The following is a 19,635-nucleotide window of genomic DNA, read 5'->3' as shown; positions in this document are numbered from 1 at the left end:
ATTTGTTCCCCTCCTCAATTTGCATGTTGAGTGGTGTTGTAGAAAGTTGAACAAACATGCGTTCTTGTATGATCTAGATCAAATTAAATCTAAAAGGGTACTTCAACACGTATAAGAGACAGCGAGCCGGTAGATAGAATTGTGGATCCGTTGTGTTCTATTTTTGATTAATCATAGCGATACAACAATGAAAACTAAGTATGGGAAAGAATTAATGGCAAAAATTACTTTTCACATTAGTCTCATGTTAGCACGGAGAGTCACATCAGCACAAAGGACAAGTTTAACCAAAAATAAAAGTTTGAGGGACCAACTTGACTCTCAGGGCAAAGTTGAGGGACAAAACGCGTATTTTGCCTTCTAAAAACTAAAGCTCAAAAAACTTGCACAGTTTTCTATCTAGATGGGAATTATCTATTTTTAGATGCTGCCTTGCTATCTCAACCGCTCCAATATTATACACATGATATCCCAATCTTATCAACTATAACTCCATGGATAACAGATGGACCTTACCCACATGCAAGTAAATCTCCGCCCTGCTTTTTTTCTGATGCTCCTCATTATGTAGAGCTCACAAACCGTAGGATGGTTGGAGAGTCTTGCAAGACTTACAAGTTGGGAATTGCAACTCCTAGTGCATGCAAGCACTAACAATAAGAGGAGAGCAAACCTTGCTTAAACTCTAGGCTAAGCACCAAAAGCAATACGCTAAACGGTATAAACTAGCACTAAACAAAATTCTAAATCTTATGCTAATTGTTTAAATCTTCTCTGGACCATCTTGGTGGAGGAGCTCTTAAATACGTGTGAGAATGGTCCCCATAGCTTCTGCAAGCTCTAACTCCCTTCAAATTACCGGTAAACGAGCAATGTTAGAATACAGAATCACACAGCATGTCCCCTCAATATACAGAAAGTGTTCAGGTACTACCACTTTGTTCTGAATTATCGCAGTCCGCGGTTACAAATTTGTGTGGTCAGATCATAGATCAGTGGAAAACCGTAGTGGTAGAACAATCATTGACGATTTTTAGTGAAATAAAACAACACTCGATGGACTTCCAGAGACGATCGCTGCAAGTGGATGATCTAATGCAAAACATCACCATGGAGTCTGGTCCTCTGGGACCGGAGGGGACTCCTTCAGCACGCTCCACGGCTTGGCGGGCTGGTTCCGCCCCATGGGAAAGTTCCAGAATGAGTCCGAGCGCTCATAGAACATGTAGAACAGGGCAGCAGACGCCAGGAAGAGAGCCAGGAGCACAAGCCAGAGCTGCCATTCTGCCAGAGAAGAGAAACAGGAACCAAAAGAGATCGGTTACAAAACCATATCACGGGGCAGAAGGGCCAAATAGCACTTGGGCGTGTAACGCATACCTTTCCAGTCAGCAGGCACGTTCAGTTTCGTTAGCTCTGCTCCCCATTGATTGGATGTGGAGATTACGACCCTGCAACACCGGCAGTTGGTATAAGGAGAAATTTCTGAAATTTGGATGGCAAAAGTGAATTTAATGTATTTTCAGATTTCATGCCAACCTAGCGGGAGAAATCCATACTAATTTGCAGTCTATTCAGGACAAGGTGGCCTAAGCTGGAACCTGAACTACACATTATTTGAATGCCACATGCTGGAATATAAGGACTTTCAGATTCAGAAACTCATGGGCATTTCCAACCGATGAATACTTAGTGGGCATACCTAAGCAAGGCATACAATCATGAATCTATACTATGCCACCTACCTAGTGATGAATGATAAACAAGCATGCCTAACTTGCCCATCAAAACTACATATCTAAACAGTGAAGCTATAGCCGATAGTTACCTTTCAGTAGGGCAGAACTCAATGGATGTGACAGGGGAACCAAGATGGGCCTTCTTGCTCCAGTGAGAAACTTCCATTTTCTTTACATCAACAGCACAGAAGTCACCGTCATGGCTTCCTCTGAAAGAAATATTGATCCTTGTGAACAATGCTATACAAGCAAGTCCAAAGATTTGTGCATTGATGACAATGAACTAGCACATAGTTATGAAGCGATAATCAGAACTAGATAGTATGACTTCCTTTCCATTGTAATTTGCAACATTAAACTCTTGCCAACAAGATTAGCATGTTGTCAGATTGCCCAACTAATGTTTCATAGATGATGAAGTCAATATATTATATTCAAGTTGAACACATATATAATCAGATATACAAGGAGGCAGAATCATACTGAAAAATAGGCTAAACTCTTGAAGGGGAAAAAATACATTAACTATGAGATGCTGAAGTCTGAAGTATGTTAATTCCAAAATGAGCAGATGTCCCTAGCAATGCTAAATGGACTCAAACAACAGCAGTACAGCATGACAGTAGAAGCAGTATTTTATCGACTCACAATGCCAGATACTTTCCATCCAAGCTAACTGAAAGTGTGGCTATAGGCTTTCCCAGAAGTCTTTTGTATCCAATTCTCTTCCAATCACTTATGTTCCAGACAACAGTAACAACTTTGGAACCTGCTCCAGTGATGAACACAGATCTAGTCAAAATCAGCTCCTTCTATTAATAAATATGATTCTCAGGTTCAATTAAAAGCACACCTTTTGCAACTGTGCAAAACAGGAATGGCTTCATGCCATCCCTAGAAAAGCGACAACACTCAATCTTCTCATCCTGTAAGCATACAAAGAAATGGGGGGAAAACAATAGTAAAAATCTCAACCATCTTAACATGTAAATGTAAATTGAAGAAACTTATCAGATATAGCATACGGAGGATCGAGTCAAATTGACCAGTGGTGTGCCCTCATCTATCTTCCATATTCTTGCAGATCCATCAGTGGATGTTGAAACTAAAAACTCCGAGTCTAAGCTACAATAGAAAAGGCACCGATGTTGTATCAGTTGGTGATGAAAGTGACCAGTAGCCTGAAACCGTAACACTTAAGATATAGGTTCAGAAATTAATGTCAGTACACTACATTGTCAATGTTATACTCTAGTGAGTGTGTCCATTTAAATAAGCATTTAGTTAATCTTATGATGATATTTCTAGCAATCTTCTGTGAACAGTGAATGAAAAAGAAAATTAATGATTTAATCTTGTTCTAACCTGATATCCATGTCTCGGAAGGACTTATGAGCTTTAGGTTCATCCAAGAGCACATTCATGCTTGGCCAATGGAATATTCTGAGACGTCCATCCTATAGAGGTACAAACGAAGTCAAGAACCATAAGTAGTCATGGGTATCAGATACAGCTAGAAGAGTATGGCTATCAGACAAGACACTGCATGAACAATAGGATTACATACAACAAAATGAAGCAGTTAGAAGAAATAGTCTTCAAAGCATGTATGAAAGAATGATTTTAAATGCAAGAGAGTAGTTAAAAACATCATACTGCTGACAACTTTCTTCTTAGCATGTACAGCAAACAATAGGAATGCAAAAGAAGAAATAGAAAATTGAGGATCCCACAGAATTCAGATAAGAACATAATACAAATCCATACCTCTCCACCAATGGCAAATTTGGCACCGTCTGTGCTGAAAGCAAGACACTTCTGTGGTCCAACAGATTCTAGAGGTGGGGCATCTCGTGGAATAATGCGAACAGAGAACTCTTCAAAAATCAGTTTGAATAACCTACAGTTTCAATAGATATATGATAATGAAGCCATGAACTTGATGAGAGTATGTAGAAAAGGACAAACAAAATGGAACAGCAAAGAGAGAAGTTTTCAACATTAATATAATCAAAACTAAAAAGGAATGAAATAAATGCGGAAATTAAAAATGTGAACAGGCTAGATTATCAAGGAAAGTGAGGAAGAATATTTCTAGCGCACTTTAATGATACTTCATTAACTAAATTAAGTCTGCTTCAAATCAGCCCAGATGACCATTAAAATGAACAGTGTTGTAAAATTGATGACCAAACACAATTAGAAGCCAGCTGCGTATAGCTATAAGCCTATAAGTATCAAAGACATTGGTAATTTTTCATTCATCTATGATTTTGTATCACACAATCTCATAAATCTATAGATATTGCAAATAACATTAGATTTACTAAAAGTCACTAAACTCAAAGTGTAAGCATTACCTATATGTCGCAAATTACAAGCCATGCATTTCTTACATAACTAAACTACCAGAGGAGAAATTATTGCCGTTAGACATTAAAATAACTACACTTTTGGAAGGTCACAAAGATTTTCATAATTTATAATCCCAACTAATTTTGCGAAATTCATTAATCAATTGCATCTGAGCACAATCTATTTAAGGCATTTGATCATTTGGTACTATGGTGCCACAAAAGACCGATAAGTACAAGGAAATGCCAATTTTGTGGAAGCGCTTTCAAGGAGTGTACAGATCAGTGCTCTCACTAGTAATTAATTGATCTCCCTAAAATCCAATGCCACAAAATGTGACTCAGAATCGTCCAACTTATACCAGCGAATCTGTCCTAATAACGGTACAGTACAATTCAGCAATATTATAAAAAGAAAGTTTAAAACCATGATTAGAGGATGCTCTAGGGGTTTCCAACACAGAGCCCCAAATGAGCCTCCCTAAAATAGCAAGTCAGACTTCACTTCAGAAATCCAACCGGAGGAATTATCTTAAGTCACATTGAACTCGCACGCGACTGCCAACAGTAATATAAGTACTAACAATCCGCAATACAGAGCAACGGTCCAACACCGCACTCGAATTGAAATCACCCAAATGGACAAAATCTGGAAATTCCTGCGCGGCCAGTGGGGATCGAGCCCACACCCACCCAATCCATCGCCGAGAGAATGTCCTCTCCCCCGCGCACCTTAAAATTTCACCACCTACACCAACACTAACACCAGCACCAACAAGCAGTATCCATGGAGGAGCAGAATCGCGCACCTGCAGCCCTTGGCCGTGGCGCAGACGAGCTCGTCGCCGGCGGGGTGCACCGCGATGCCGCGCGGCGCTTCGCCCGCGCCGCCCTCCCCGAGCACGGCCCTCGCCTGCAACGCATCCGACTCCAAGGTCAGACACAACCAAATTCCGAGCCAAGCAAACCGAGGGACAGGGCTGGGGTCAAACGCGCCGCTTCCGCACCAGGGGCTCGGGGGAGAGGGCGCACTCCTTGGCGTCGAAGCCGAGCACCTCGATCGCGGGCGGGGAGCCCGCCGCCCCCGCCCGGCCGTACGCCGCGAACACCCGCGCCGCCGCCGCCTTCTCGTCCCGGCGCCGGATCCACGCCGCGCACGCCACCTTCCCTCCCCCCGCCGCCGAAGCCTCGCCGCCGGCGCTATTCATGGGTGGTGTTGGTGGTGGCAATCTGCTGCTGCCGGGTTTAAATTTCGGGGACAGGGATTTAAATGGGAAGGGGGCGAGCCGAGCTCGAGAATGCGGCGGAGGTGGGGATGGGTGGAGAACAGAGGAGGGGGGACGGCGGCGAAAGCGACGACCAAACCAAATCATTGTGTTTAGATGGGGGTTTACGCGTGGGCCCACCGGATATTCCCTCGTGATTCGCTGACTTCTGTGCTGGTCAACGCCAACTGAGGATTTTTTTTTCTCTCTTTTTGCTTGTTTGTTTGTTTGTTTGTTCTCTCTGACAGTCTGATTAAGGCTGGTTTAGCATGGATGATTGGGAATTATGATTGGCCTCCATGGTGGTTGCCATCTCGTGAGCGATATATTACAAATGTTAATTGGTTGACCTTGTGGTGTATTACTCAAAGGATCATTGCATCAATCCATGGAGATGGGTAACAATGATATAGGAGAGACTGGGATACGATTTGCAAAAGTCCATTCTAATTGGACAAATCATTAAAATTGGGCAATTTTTCCAGCGTGCATGACTAACTGTCTTGCCGACATATAGGGTTATTACCTCGTCTAATTGTGGACTACTGCAGGAGGAATTTGCTACTATATTTCAGTCATTCATGCTAAAAATGGCATTTGCAAGTGCAAGTAGTGTAAGTGTGAGGCAGTCGGCTGTCGCACCAAGTACAAGAAGGTTAAGAACACAAGCAAATAAATGGATAAGCTAGTGAAGAACATAATCAAGAACGGGCCAACTAGCTACTAATGTGATAGTATGCAAGAAATAAATGTCCTTAGACCACTTCCAATGGAAGTTTCATTCTCATTTAATAAAATGACACATAAACAATTTGGATGATAAGGCGAAACTTCAAAGAAGAGGGAGATGGAAACACCATGTACTTTCTCCGTTTTTATTTACATGTCGTATTAGGTTTGTTCTAAGTCAAACTTGATTAATTTTGATCAAATCTATAGAAAAATATAGCAATAAATATACTACCCAACCTATGCATTATTAATATATATTTTATGGTGGATTCAACGAAACAAATTTGGTATTATAAATGTTATTATTCTTTTCTATAAATTTAGTTAAAGTTGGTCAAGTTTGACTAAGACAAACCTAATACGATATGTAAATAAAAACACCATATGCCTTATAATTAAATGCAATGAACGCATATGAAACACCAAAATTGAAATTATGCATTGTAGTGGGTGTTTTGGTCTATCAATCAATTATTATTTGATGACGTGTCACTGTTGGAAATATCAAAAATGAAACTTGAGATGGGACTTAAACGAGTAAAAAAATGATATGCATCCCAATTCAAAGTCATGGTGGCACAAAATGCAACATGCTTGTCGAATCAATGGAGTCGTGGAAGAGATGTGTGAAATCGATCGAGTCGCCTTTGGTGAAGATTTAGCAGCCAGGGATTCCAAGACCAATAGCTCCAAAATTCATCATATTTTCAGTCCACACAAAAACACCCAATTAAACCAGTGGAAAAGATAATGAAATAGCCCCAACCCCCCCAATCGTGGAGCGACGTACGTCATGACCTCGCATTCAGGCCGGTAGCTTTCAGCTTTTGGAAACTGAGCATGTGAAAGGCGCCGAGCAACCAATAGCAGCACAACAGGTCGGCGTACCCTGATCGCATCGGAATGCCTCTCAACTTCGCAACCATGGAATTGAGCATTCAGCTTCTCCATGTGAGCATTTTTCCTGTTTTGTATCTATTTTTTCTCTTGACTTTTGCGATTGATTTTTTTTTTGGCATCTGAACTGTTCTGCTAAGTCCGTCCTATTACTTCGATGCAAACCTCATTTTCCTCGCTACTCAGGCTCTTTTTGTTTGAACTTCTGAGCACTTCTGGGTTCAACACAAATAAATTCATAACGTATTTCCTCCAATTATAGGAGTATTTATAGCTGACGTTAAAATCAAGCTAAAATGATCTGACCCTTTTTTTATAACGTCAAGTATAACTGACTAGGGGAGTACTTCGATTATGTCAGGTAGGTCTGTCTATCTAAATATTGGTGACAGTTGATTAACAGACATACTCAATCAGAACCGTCTTTTTTTCGGCAGCTTAGTTGAGCATCCGGACCCGACTGGTTTGATCTAGACGAGTACGTGTCTAAGTTCAAATGGACCCGTTTATCATGCATACCGCTTTGCACAGCACGTGCTTTGGATTCAAGATTTTGTTTCGCCACCGCTCATGCAAATTCTTGCGGGGCATGCAGGCGACTTGCTCATCCAAGGAGGGCCTCCAGTTTGGTTTGTAGAGGACTAGAGGCAGGCGTCGCGTTGGAACGGTAAACAAAAAACCTTGAAGCGGGCCAACGGAAAAGAGGAGAAGAGGACAAAGGGAGAGGTTGGCAGAGAGAGAGAGAGAGAGAGAGAGAGAGAGAGAGACCAATCTCCAAAAGCAACGCTCTGCTCTCTCGTCCACAGAACTTGATGCCTGGAGCCCCACGAGCATCTACCCCCTTCCTAACTCATCTCCCCCCTGGACATGGCCTATGGACCACGCACTCGCGTTATACTGTTTGGAACCTATCATGATTCCTTGTTAAAAGAACCATCATCATGTTTGGCTGATCCATAATGCATTAATATCATTGTTGGGAAAAAAATAAGCTGACACTAAACTCGAGAAATGGATTACTGATATAGCATACGAAGAAAGAACATAGTAGAGGGGCTGGTGACCCCGAGTGGTTCCTTGAGCCAACCCCTAAGCCGGCGATCCGGGTTCGAACCCCGACACTGGCATTAGAGGCCCCTCTGCGGCCTTCCCTCTGAAAAAAAATATAGTATTACACCAATCTAGAGCCGCCCGCCCAACATGAATAACACCACACAGATAGATGAAAAAATAATTGTAGAGAGTACACCATGGCCACTACATGTATCCAAACTTGGCTCCTGTAAATACTGGCTCCTGGAGAAAAAGAAACATGGCGTGTTTAGTTGTTTTACAAGACTAATATCACTATTTGGTGTCATCTCGTCTTTCTTTCTCATATACAAACATCTGGCATTTCTTTTATCATATGTACCTGATGCAGAGAAAATTCTCTGCTAATGCAAGATTAGGATCTTCTAGATCCAATCTCCTTTCAAACAAGGCTCCAACTCTAAATACTTCGGTTTTAAAAGGAGCACATGAAAGCTTATAAATCGAGCAGGGAGAAAAAAAAATGGTGGTCCATAGGCCGCGCCTACCCAGCATGGCGCTGTGGTTAACGGCCTGGAAGAGTCCCTCACGTCCCCGCCATTGGTGGAACTCTCTGCTCCGGCCGGGGTGGGTCGCAGTACTCCCCCGGAATCTTCCTTCCTCCGATACCCTCCCGTCTTCCCCACCACCTCCTCCCCTCCCCGCGCGCGCCACCTGTTCGACGAAATATCCCGCCCCGCTACATATACCCGCGCGCCATTTCCCCGCCTCCCCAAGCTACCCCCACCCATCACTAGCCTGCATCCGCACCATGCTCAGGGCGCTCAACCCGACCCCGCTTCGCGCGCGCCCGGCCTGCCGCTCCTCGCCGCGGCGGCGGCCGTGGGCGCGGCCACGCGCCGCGGCGGTCCCGCAGCAGCCGCCCGTGCGCCGGCCCTCCGGGGACCGGCTGTGCGCGCCGCTGCGGGGCGCCGCCGCGGCGCCGGCGCCGGCGCAGGCGCCTGGTGCGAGCGAGGCGGCGGCGAGGCCCCGGGGCGAGCTGGAGGCGTTCCTGGAGGTGGTGCCCGCGAGGATGCGGCGCGGGCTGGCGCAGCACCCGGAGGTGCGGGAGCTCGTGGAGGTCGTCATGGACCTCGGCCGCCGCCCGATCGCGCGGTTCCCCACCGGGGACTGGGTCATCTCCGACCAGCCCGTCACCGCCGATGACCTCCGCCAGGCCGTCTCCAAGGTGTTCGCTCTGCCTGTGATTTAATTTTGCCTGCTGGATGCACCTTCATACTTTGATAAAAAAAAATGGGGAGAAGGCAAATGAACTAGATTCTTTTTTTTTGGGAGCAATTGAACTAAATTCTCTGTACATAAAAGTGGCTCTGGATCATAACTCATAAGTAACTGCCAGTGTCTTGAAATGGACTAGCTGCTCCTTAGTGATGAACGGTGGTTGATCATGATGCGTGCTATCTCATAATTGGAAATCCCCTATCTGTACGAAGTTGCTCAGTTGGATAGTTTGTGTTTGTTCACAGGTGGGTGACTTCTCTGAGGACAACCGATCTGGGATCAACCACTCGTTGCATCGGATCAGTGCTATCCGGAACCGGAAGGCACAGATAATAGGCCTGACTTGCCGTGTCGGTCGAGCTATATCTGGTAGTGCTGAGATGATCCGTGATCTGGTGGTGAGCGGTGGTTCAATATTGGTGATTGGGCCTCCTGGAGTTGGGAAAACTACTCTGATCAGGTACATCACCTAATATGCATTTTGCTTCTCTAGATCAGCAGATGGTTCCACGTAATGACAGCCAAATCTATTAATTTGTTGTGGTAGTTTAGAAGATCAATATAATTTAATTAATGTTGTAATGTGATGCTGATGATGCTTTCAATAATACAGGGAAATAGCTAGAATTTTGGCGGACGAAGGTAAGAAACGTGTGGTTATAGTGGATACATCTAATGAAATAGGAGGTGACGGTGACGTACCTCACTCTGGCATTGGACGTGCTAGGAGAATGCAAGTTCCCAAAGTTACCATGCAGCATAACGTAGGTTCTCAGAGTTGTTCTTTGATACAATTCCATATATTCCTTTAGGAATTGTCTTGATCATTCTCTTAAAAGCTTCACTATAGTGAGTGTAGTGACAGAAAGGAAACTTTGTTTTCTGTAGGTAATGATTGAAGCTGTTGAAAATCACATGCCGGAAGTCATTGTTATTGATGAGATTGGTACGGAACTTGAAGCAATGGCAGCTAGCACCATTGCTCAGAGAGGTGTTCAACTAGTCGGAACTGCTCATGGGGTGACAATCGAGAGCATAATTAAAAACCCTTGCTTGCAAATGCTCGTTGGTGGGATTGAGGTGCATTTCTTCCTGTTTACTGAATTGATTTGTGTGCTGTTGAAACTTAGCATCTTTCTGGTGGTCATTAAAGTGCAATAGTCAATCAATTAGTGATGTAACTTGGCATGACAGATTTAGTACAGTTTTAGATTCTAAACCATGGTGATCCCAGTATATCTACTTTTTGTTTTTTTCAAATTTGTCTATATCATATTCTAGATGTGAAGACTTGTAACATTTTACCCTATTTCAACTGTTAAAATGACTTGGATATTCTGTTAGTGACAATAATAATCTTAACTTTATTATTTAGAGTGTGACTCTTGGTGATGAGGAAGCAAAAAGGAGGAAAGTCCAGAAAACTATTCTTGAGAGAAAAGGTCCCCCAACATTTTCATGCGCTGTTGAGATAATATCGAAGACTGAATGCCGAGTCCATCACAAGTTAGAAACTACAGTGGACGCTATTCTTGCAGGTAACTGCTCAATTATTTAGCAATTAAACCTCCTGAGTCAGCGCCTGAATTAGAAGGATTCACTGAAATCTTTTGGCCTCTAAAGATCTGAGGTTATATTTCTTCTTTCCAACTCCAACAGTGTGTGTCTTTCAGTTCACTTTATGTTTATCCTCTGGTACAGGGAAACCTCCTAAGTTTGAAGCTCGCAAGATGCATAATAAGTCTACCGAGTCAGAAATGCCGTTGGTGATACCTGATAGAGAATGTGAAATAGAACAATTGCCGTTATATCAGGAACAGATGGTCGCCAGAACAATGTCATCTGAAGGCAATTTTAGAGATGATTTTGCTCCCTCCAGGCAAACGAAAAGCAAGAGTATGCCATCGGATGCTAACTTTGGTGATGATTTTGTTTTTTCAAGGAAACCAAAAGGCAAGAAATCTGTGCCTGGAAAGTCTCTAGTCCGTGTATACACATACCAGGTAAGAGATGAGATGGAACACATGGGTTGTTGGCTTTACTTTTGTTGTACTCAATTTAGTAACCCAGCACTTGATATTACCTGAATGGCTATTGATGCTGGTCACGTTCATGAATCTTATAATTTGTTTTCTGCTTCTGTGATCTTGTTTATGATAATCCTTCATAGCAGAGAACACTGAATTTTCAATACTAATTTAATTCATGCAGTATTTTCCTTGAACAAGTCATGCAGTATTTTAATACTGTAATTAATACAATGCAGTGGAGAAACAAAATTCTCATAGGAACAAAATTCTCATGATATTTCTTTGCCCTGCTTCCAGATTTCAGAAGCTGATATATTGCAAGTAGCAACAGTGATGGGTTTTGATGATGAACTAGATGTAACAGATGACATTGGAGCAGCTGATGTGATTCTTGCATCAAGTTCTGAAATGAAGCAGCATCCTTGGATTCACAATGTTGCTAAATACCACAAGCTTCCCATATTTGTCGTTAAGGTCATCACATGGTCCACTCAGTTTGTGCTATCTACCCTGATTGTTCTTGTACTAACAGACTTCTGTTTTTTATTATATATGGCAGTCTAATACGATGGCCCAGATAGTAAAGGCTGTCAGAATGATTGTTGGAAGGGACAGTTCACCATCACATAAGCAACCTAAGGTTATGGAGGGAGAGATAGAGATTGAGGATGATGCTCCGAAACGTAAGCCATCATTGGAGGAAATTGATGCGTTGGAGGTAATCACTTTACCACATGATTGCTTCCTAAGATAACTTAAATATATTATTATACTTTCCAATTTTAAATTGATTGTCTCGGTGGAAGTAATATGATCTCCCATCCTGATTGAACATTTTTTCTCATTTCATCTTTCCTTCAGCCTCTATAAGATGTCGACTACACAGCTCCTTATTCATACTACATATTCTATTTCCATAATGAGAATGGCTTGTACATGCTGTCGTCGTAGTATTACTTCTGAATTATAATACTCAGCTAATACATTAATAGTGACAACTATTTATCTCTGTTTTTTGATCCAGTTCATGGAAGATGGAGCTTCTAAACACTGAAATAATAACATTCTACTCTCTGTACACATGCAGGAGGCCCGGCTTGCAATCGAGTACATCGTAATTCCAGGCGGAGAGCCAGTTGAGCTCCTCCCTAGATGTTCAGAAATAGTGGCTCGGCAGCTGGAGCTTGTAGAGAGCTACCAGCTGCTTGCTGAAACCTTCGGAACTGACTCCAATTCGAGGTTACAGATCCTTCCAGTGAAAATAACCAAGAAGAGTTCTAGTAAAGACAGTCGGGGGTCAAAGCCCACTAAGCAAACCGGATCAGATTTGATCGTCAATGAGAATGGTGGCGGCTCAAGTTTTTCTCGGCTGCCCTTTCTGCCAAAGTGACCCACCTTGATTGACTCTCTGATCACCATTGTCGACAATGTACATCATTCCTCTCGCTTCTCATTGTTCTTATTGTACAGCCTTGTGCAGTGTTGTAAATAGTGTTGAACGTTGAAGAATCGAAAGAGCAAGGCTAACTGCCATTGCCTTCCATTCTTTTGCTGGAATAAAATCCATTCCATTTCCGGTGTCTTAGCCGGGTCGGGTCAGCTCACATGTTCATGATGCACTTCTGTTTGGATGCAGTATTGTTGTGTCAGAAGACAATGTCACATGAGTATGACATTAAAAGATCGGGTGGTAGTTTGAATTATGCGGGACGCATTTGATAGTGCTAGTATTAGGACATATGAGAATCCTCATGCACAGGCATATTTTTCGAAATTCAGAAAAAAAAATTTTGCTCCAAATTCAGACAAAATTGAATATCCTTTGCGTGTAAACTACAGCATTCTGGGGCGATGTTGACGAAGACAAGGCGTGGTTTGGAAACTTTGCGGCCCATCCGTCAAGGCGTCAGGCCCAGGCGCCCAGCCCATAAATTTATTTTGCAGAACGCCCCCTTGAAGCCCAGAGTTTTCCAGAAATGCCCAGCCTCCTGCCTCCCACTCGCTCCACTGTTCGCGGGACAGAGGTGCACATTGCTAGGGTCCAGAAATTCCCCAATTCCTCGGGCGTTTCCGCTTCCTCGTCTTCTTCCTCGGCGCCGATCAGCTACGACGTCGTCGATCCCGACCATCTCCGGCAGCTGGTACGTTCCGCTTGCCTCCCCGTCGCTGCATTTTTCTCTGTCGCGCACGCGCATTCCCCCACATCTCCATCTCGACCCCCCGCTTCGCAGGTTGCTCTCGGTGGCATGGACATGGACTGCTTCAAGAGGTGCGCGGGCGCGGTGGCCAGCCTCCCTGACGACCCCCTGGCGGAGATCCTCTCCCGCGTCCCTGCCAAGTCCGTCTGCCGGTTCAAGTGCGTGTCCAAGGCCTGGCGCGACCTCATCGCCGACCCCCTCCACCGCAAGAAGCTCCCCCAGACCCTGGAAGGGTTCTTCTTCGATAGCGACAGATGCGGCGACGACAGCGTCAGCAAGGACGGGGATTGCGAAGATAGCAGCAACGATGGAGGCGGCGGCAGCGGCGACAACTGGCCACGCTTGTATGGGCATTTCGTCGCAGTGAGAACATCAGGCTCTTGCACTACTGCAATGGCCTCCTCCTCTTTGGCCGCCCCTGCAATTCGGACACCTCAGTGAGCTACATTGTGTGCAACCCCGCCACTGAGCAATGGGTGGCCGTAACCAGTTCTGGCCGGACAAGTTCTCTTATTGCTTGCTAGATGTACGTTCACTTATTTGACTTTTGATCCAGCCAACGATTCTTGCTTCCATTTGGTCCAATTCTGGATGGAGATCGGCGACAGATCAGTGCACACCTACTCATCAAAAACTGGGGCGTGGAGTCACAAGAAGTGTGACTGGGGTTACTATCGCATAGCACCAAACTCACCCAATGCATATGTTAATGGCATGCTGCATCTTGTATGAGGGAAAGGATCAGTTAGTTTCAGTTGATGTGGAAGGGAACATACAGAAGATCATCCCTCCACCAGTTCAGGCGGGCGAGGACTGGCCGTTGTCTGATTATGTTGGGCAATCCCAAGGGCGCTTGCACTACATATATCTTCAACAAGAAATGTTTGATCTTGGTTGTAAAGAAGGGAGGAGAAATGAATTAATCTGGGTTCTTGAGGACTATGATACAAAACAATGGGTCCTGAAGGACACTGTAAGCTTTTTTCATCTGTTTGGGAAGAGGAGTTGCCAAGTATTCAAAGACTACAATGTGGTTGCAATTCACCCAGATCACAATTTGGTTTATCTTGTTCAGCACTGTAACAGAAAGCTGATATCATATCACATGGACAGCAAGGAAGTGAGTCATCTCTGCACTCTTGGACATGGCTATCGGTGCATCACTCGGTATGTTCCCTACTACTTGGAGTTGTCAGTGCTTGAAAATAAGCCCTGAAACATTGTTGCTTGTGGGCTACTTGTTGGGATGTTCATCTGAAATCAGATCTTCCAAGTATGGAGTAAGCTAGTAACTGGGTACATCTAGTAGAATTAGTAAGTGACATTTTGTTGCTGCTTGGATTTGTCATGTCTGTGCCTCTGTGGTCCAATTAACAACATCAAGCCTGCTGAGACATGCATATGTAAGCTGCTTTACTCCTAGACTCGATGAATGTAGTTGCAGAACCTATGATGCTCTGGATCAAGGTTAAATCTGACAAATCCTACCTTTGTGTTCCACAATTATAAGTCTCCTTATATATATAATGGACTCTTTTTCCTTGGCTTCACTAGTGAGTGATTGCTCTCTGTGTTTTCTCCCCTTCAGTACACTGCATGTTTATTTATACTGAAAGACTAGATTTTCGAGATGTTACCAGCAATGCATGGTAATAGAGAGTTTAAAATTAAAAGCTCTCTGCATTAACCTCAAAACTATATGGTTGATGTTAATTGCATGACTGTGCAGAGTTTATTTATATTTGATGTGTGATCTATCAGTGCTACAAAAAATGACTGTCCTGTTTAGCTATAGGCCTGTTCTATATTGCTACAGCTATTAGCTGGCAACATGGTGCCTCAACAGCTACTTCATTTAACTATACAAGTTAGCTTCATGTGCAGATTAAGAGCCTCTTTGGCAGGGCTTCAAAACCGGCTCCAGCTCCAGCTCCACGCGAAGCCCTGCCAAACGGGGTGCGGGGAGGCGGCTCCACCGGAGGAGCCCCCAAAATACGCTCTCTAGAGCCTAGGGATGGAGGCGGAGCCAGAAAATGTGGCTCCACACGGCTCCGCGCGCTGTTGGACCTCCTTGTCCTCGCGAGGGGCAGCGAGGCGCGGGTGAAGGCTGGCGACGCAAGCAGAAAGGCGCGGGCTGAGGCCACTGCCGCCGGGAGGAGGAGGCGCGGGCGGAGGCCGCCGCTGGTGGGAGGAGGAGGAGGCGCGGGCGTTGGCGAAGGAGGTGCACGGGAGGAGGAAATGGATGAGAGAGAATGGAAGGAAAGAAAATAAAAAAGAAAAGAATGGAAGAGAAAATAAAAAATAGCTAAGGGCATATTGGACATTTGACCTCTTTAATCCTTAATGAAAATAGGGTGAAGCTGTTTTGCCAAATATTTTTCAAAACGACTTCTTTTCTGCCAGAGAAGCTGCTCCACCAGAGGAGGCGGAGCCCTACCAAATGGTCCCTAATCTCAAGAACATCTAAAAAAAGCTTCGTGTCCAGTACGATACTTGAGAACTTTCAATGCTGAAATAAATGGTTTATTTACTGCATATGACTTGAAGTCAGGAACTGTGCTGCTTTATTGGCATTAAGTCGCATCCTGTTCCTGTGATTTAACTGAATTGCACGCATGTTCCCGGTGTAACCAATGCTACTCCGTACAATTTCTGAAATGATTTAATTTTAGTGGCAATTGCATTTCTAGTTGTGTTGTTACTAGGCTTGCTTAAACAGTGTTCCTCTGTATGGAACTTGAGAACTGAATTCTCGTTTCGTTTCCTGAGCAAGGTTGATGTGTCGTTGATGCTAGCAAGTTTCTGACGTCCAGACAAAGCGGTCCTGTAGACTGCAAGATCAAAGAGCTTCTAGCTCCCAGGTGTTCTGAACCTCGTAGCTGGGGGCCAGTAAATTTGGGTGGACAAATGGGAACTCATGATACTATTAGAGCCATTTCATCTTTGAAAAGAGTGTTCTAGCATCGCCATGGCAGCCTAATGCTCGAGAACTTCTTCCAAGGTGATATTCGACAGGCTCGAAGAGTGTTCACAATTTTGTGGCTTGAAAAAGATCGAGCTCGATGTGATGTCAAAACATTTATTTTTGCACTGAAAATAGTTGGCGCCCGATCCGATTTGGGCCTGAATTTGCAGGTCCGGTAGAGTTTGGTTATCCTGAATTTGTTGGTACAAGAAATTTGCTACACGCAGACACGCTACATCAAAACTACCCCATCCTAAAATAACACCAAGAAAATTACTACTAGCAAAGTCAAAAAAAAAAAGAAAAAAGAAAATTACTACTAGCAATAGACTCCACAATTCACACAGAAGACCTTTTAAAGAGTCAATTTGAATTCTCGCCAATGTATGAATTCGGCTTGTAATTTTGCATAAAAAAGAGACATAATCCCCAAATTGAAATAATTCGATGTTAAAAAATGAGAGGTACGAATTGCATGTCAAATATCCAAATTTCTCGCTCCCACGGCGCTCCCTCCCGTACCCATACGTTTCTTCTCACGAGCCACCGGCCGGCGCCGCCGCCGCCCCAACCGTATCCTACGGCAGGTGAGCTACCACCGCCTCCTCCCCTCCTCGCGTTTCTCTCTCTCACACTTCGATCCCCTCACGTACGAGCTATCCCGTATTATATTTCAGGAATGGTTTTACTATCAATTGCATTTCTAGTTCTGACATTATGAGCTTGCTTAAACAGTTTTTCTTTTGTATGCAACTTGAGAACTGAATTATCAGAATTCTCATTTCCTCTTTTATGCAAGGTTGATGTGTCGGTGATGCTGCTGACAAGTTTCTGAAGTCCAGAAACAGCGTTCCTGCTGGCGACAAGATCAAATGGTAGTGGAACTTGATCCGAACCTCGTAGCTGGGACATGGGAGGCTGGGAGCCAATAGATTTGGATGCAGACTCTTAGCACTGGACACAATCACGTAGGGAAAAAGTCTACATAACCTCTCAATCTACAGCAAATGGACTATTCCACCCCACTAACATAAAACCGGATTTTATACACCTTAAACTATGCAATACCATTCAAATGACCCGTTTTAGTGGTTTTGCTAGGCGGTTTTACCACCATAACATGCCATGCTGGTATGGACCCACTTGTCATATCTTTCTTCAACCTTCCCCTTTTTCATCTATTGTGCTTGACTCGCCCACGGTGATAGGCTCTCCCGACCGGTCGTCGCGTTGCAGCCTGGCGTGGCGGCCTCGTCGCTGCCAGCCCGGCCGCCACATGCTTCACCGCTGCCCTCTCGAGCGCGGGCCTCGCCCCGCCCGCCGCGCCGCTGTCTGCCCAGCCGCTGGCCTCACCCCCGCCTGTCCTGCCACTGGCCTCGCCTCCGCCGGCCATGCCGCTGCCCACCTTGTTGCGGGCCTCACTCCCGCCGGCCGCGCCGCTACCCGCCCGGCCGCTGGCCTCGCCCTCACTTGCCACGCTGCAGCTTGCCCCGCCGCGGGCCTCGCTTCTGCCCGCCGAGCCGCTTCCCGCCCAGCCGCAGGCCTCGCCTCCGCACCCACCCAGCTGCAGACCTTGCCGTCGGGCGCCGAGAAGCCTCGGCCAAGTGAACCAGGCAGCCAATCCAGGGAAGAGAAAGCCTTTTTTTTTCAAAAAGGCGCTTAGATAACCCTATAAATATTCATATATTTCTTATGTCTTTACACTTTTGCAAATAACCCCCTATAACTGTTTTAAGTTATAGTAATGCATTCAAGCCCTGGCATGTGGGCCCCACCATGTGCCAACAAGGCAAAACCACTAAGGAAAACCACTTAGGGGGGAGATTAAATGGTTTTGGGTAGCTCAGGGTGTACAATATTAGAGGGTTATATAGATTTTTTCTATCACGCAGTCTGGTAGGCGGCAGACTGCAGAGGTGGTTGTATTTTCTGCTGAAATTTTTAGTGGATAAATCAGACCTCATGCGAAACATGTTATCAGCAGACTTAATCGCAAAAAAAATTTGTCAGCAGACTTGGCCTTATGCACTAGCAGAGCCACTTCATTTAAAAAATAAATAAATAGAGCCATTTCATATTTTTAAGAAAAATAAATAGAGCCATTTCATCTTTTTTTAAGAAATATAAACAGAGCCATTTCATGTGTGACACGGACGATGGACACAGAGAGAGACCGACAGAGGACTAGGGACATTGCAGCCCATCCGCTCAGGCGCCAGGCCCAGCCCAAAATCCGAACGCACACCGTGAACTCCAGCCAGGTTCTTTCGTATAGAAAAACACACGACCCATTTGCTTGCTCGGTCACTCGGTCTCTGAGAGACAATTGCATATCCAACACTCTAAACATCACGCTTCCCAATTTTACTACTTCTAACATCAACTTCGTAAAAATATACCTCCAAATATATGACACGTAATTTCTTTGCTATTAAATATATTTTCTCTCTTTTCTAATATTTCTCCTTGTATTTAACATATGTTTGGACCATGGCTGCTGCTCGCCGCGTCCATGCAGTTCGACTTCGGGCGGCAGCTGCACCAGGAGCGGTTCCCAGCGCCGTTCAAGCTCTGGCGGGCGCTGTTCATGCTGCTCTCCGTCGTCGCCGTCGGTGTCCACACGGTGGCGTGCCTCGACGGGCTCTCATGTTCAGCCGGTCGTGGGCGCTCGACGCCATCTTTATTATTGTAGCAGTGGTTCTACTCCTAGCCGGGTTCCTCGGGAGGAGGGATGGACGCGGCTATGCTTCCGAGGAGCCTCTGCTGATCGGCGCACGAGGCAACCGATGAGAGCAGCGGCAACGCCACCGACACGTCCATATCCTTGCTCGCTGGCGCCGGCTTTCTTAGCGTGCTCACCTTCTCGTGGATGGCTCCTATGCCCGCCATAGGCCACACGAGGACCCTTGTTGTGGACGACATCCCGGGGCTCAAACCCGGTGAGCTCCCGCAGTTCAAGGCCAACCTCGAGGCGCTCATCGGCAATGGCGATAGTTCTGGCCGGAAGGTCGTCACGATGTTCAAGCTCACCAAAGCCCTGCATGTGGTGCCACGTCGCGGTAACCGCGTTGTACGCGCTATTCTACAATGTCGCCACCTATATCGGCCCGTACCTCATAGACTCCCTGGTGCAGTACCTCAA

The 19,635-nt window shown here is 45.1% G+C and overlaps 4 protein-coding genes across 4 annotated transcripts; 3 read left to right on the top strand and 1 right to left on the bottom strand.

The window, feature by feature from the left end:
* Positions 1-829: 829 nt before the first annotated feature.
* On the bottom strand, positions 830-5,430 carry LOC112883360 (SEC12-like protein 1). Its single transcript, XM_025948651.1, has 10 exons — positions 5,101-5,430; positions 4,903-5,006; positions 3,507-3,639; positions 3,105-3,196; positions 2,765-2,864; positions 2,593-2,665; positions 2,388-2,508; positions 1,829-1,948; positions 1,381-1,451; positions 830-1,284 (listed from the first exon to the last, which is right to left on the bottom strand). The coding sequence occupies exons 1-10, from the start codon at positions 5,299-5,301 to the stop codon at positions 1,106-1,108; spliced, it is 1,194 nt and encodes a 397-aa protein (XP_025804436.1). The 5' UTR covers positions 5,302-5,430; the 3' UTR covers positions 830-1,105.
* A 3,279-nt stretch (positions 5,431-8,709) lies between these two features.
* Positions 8,710-12,934, top strand: LOC112881559 (uncharacterized protein ycf45). The gene is made up of 9 exons (XM_025946303.1): positions 8,710-9,247; positions 9,546-9,760; positions 9,914-10,064; positions 10,189-10,380; positions 10,676-10,838; positions 11,002-11,303; positions 11,628-11,804; positions 11,890-12,048; positions 12,418-12,934. The coding sequence occupies exons 1-9, from the start codon at positions 8,831-8,833 to the stop codon at positions 12,718-12,720; spliced, it is 2,079 nt and encodes a 692-aa protein (XP_025802088.1). The 5' UTR covers positions 8,710-8,830; the 3' UTR covers positions 12,721-12,934.
* Positions 12,935-13,175: 241 nt separating this feature from the next.
* Positions 13,176-14,614, top strand: LOC112881560. Its single transcript, XM_025946304.1, has 2 exons — positions 13,176-13,471; positions 13,562-14,614. The coding sequence occupies exons 1-2, from the start codon at positions 13,307-13,309 to the stop codon at positions 13,967-13,969; spliced, it is 573 nt and encodes a 190-aa protein (XP_025802089.1). The 5' UTR covers positions 13,176-13,306; the 3' UTR covers positions 13,970-14,614.
* Positions 14,204-16,193, top strand: LOC112881561. Its single transcript, XM_025946305.1, has 3 exons — positions 14,204-14,501; positions 14,604-14,695; positions 15,413-16,193. The coding sequence occupies exons 1-3, from the start codon at positions 14,226-14,228 to the stop codon at positions 15,531-15,533; spliced, it is 489 nt and encodes a 162-aa protein (XP_025802090.1). The 5' UTR covers positions 14,204-14,225; the 3' UTR covers positions 15,534-16,193.
* Positions 16,194-19,635: the final 3,442 nt, after the last annotated feature.

Source organism: Panicum hallii, chromosome 2 (assembly GCF_002211085.1).
Source record: "Panicum hallii strain FIL2 chromosome 2, PHallii_v3.1, whole genome shotgun sequence".
NCBI lineage: Eukaryota > Viridiplantae > Streptophyta > Magnoliopsida > Poales > Poaceae > Panicum > Panicum hallii.
The sequence above is the reverse complement of the archived record's forward strand: the minus strand, read 5'-3'. Positions and strand labels throughout refer to the sequence as shown.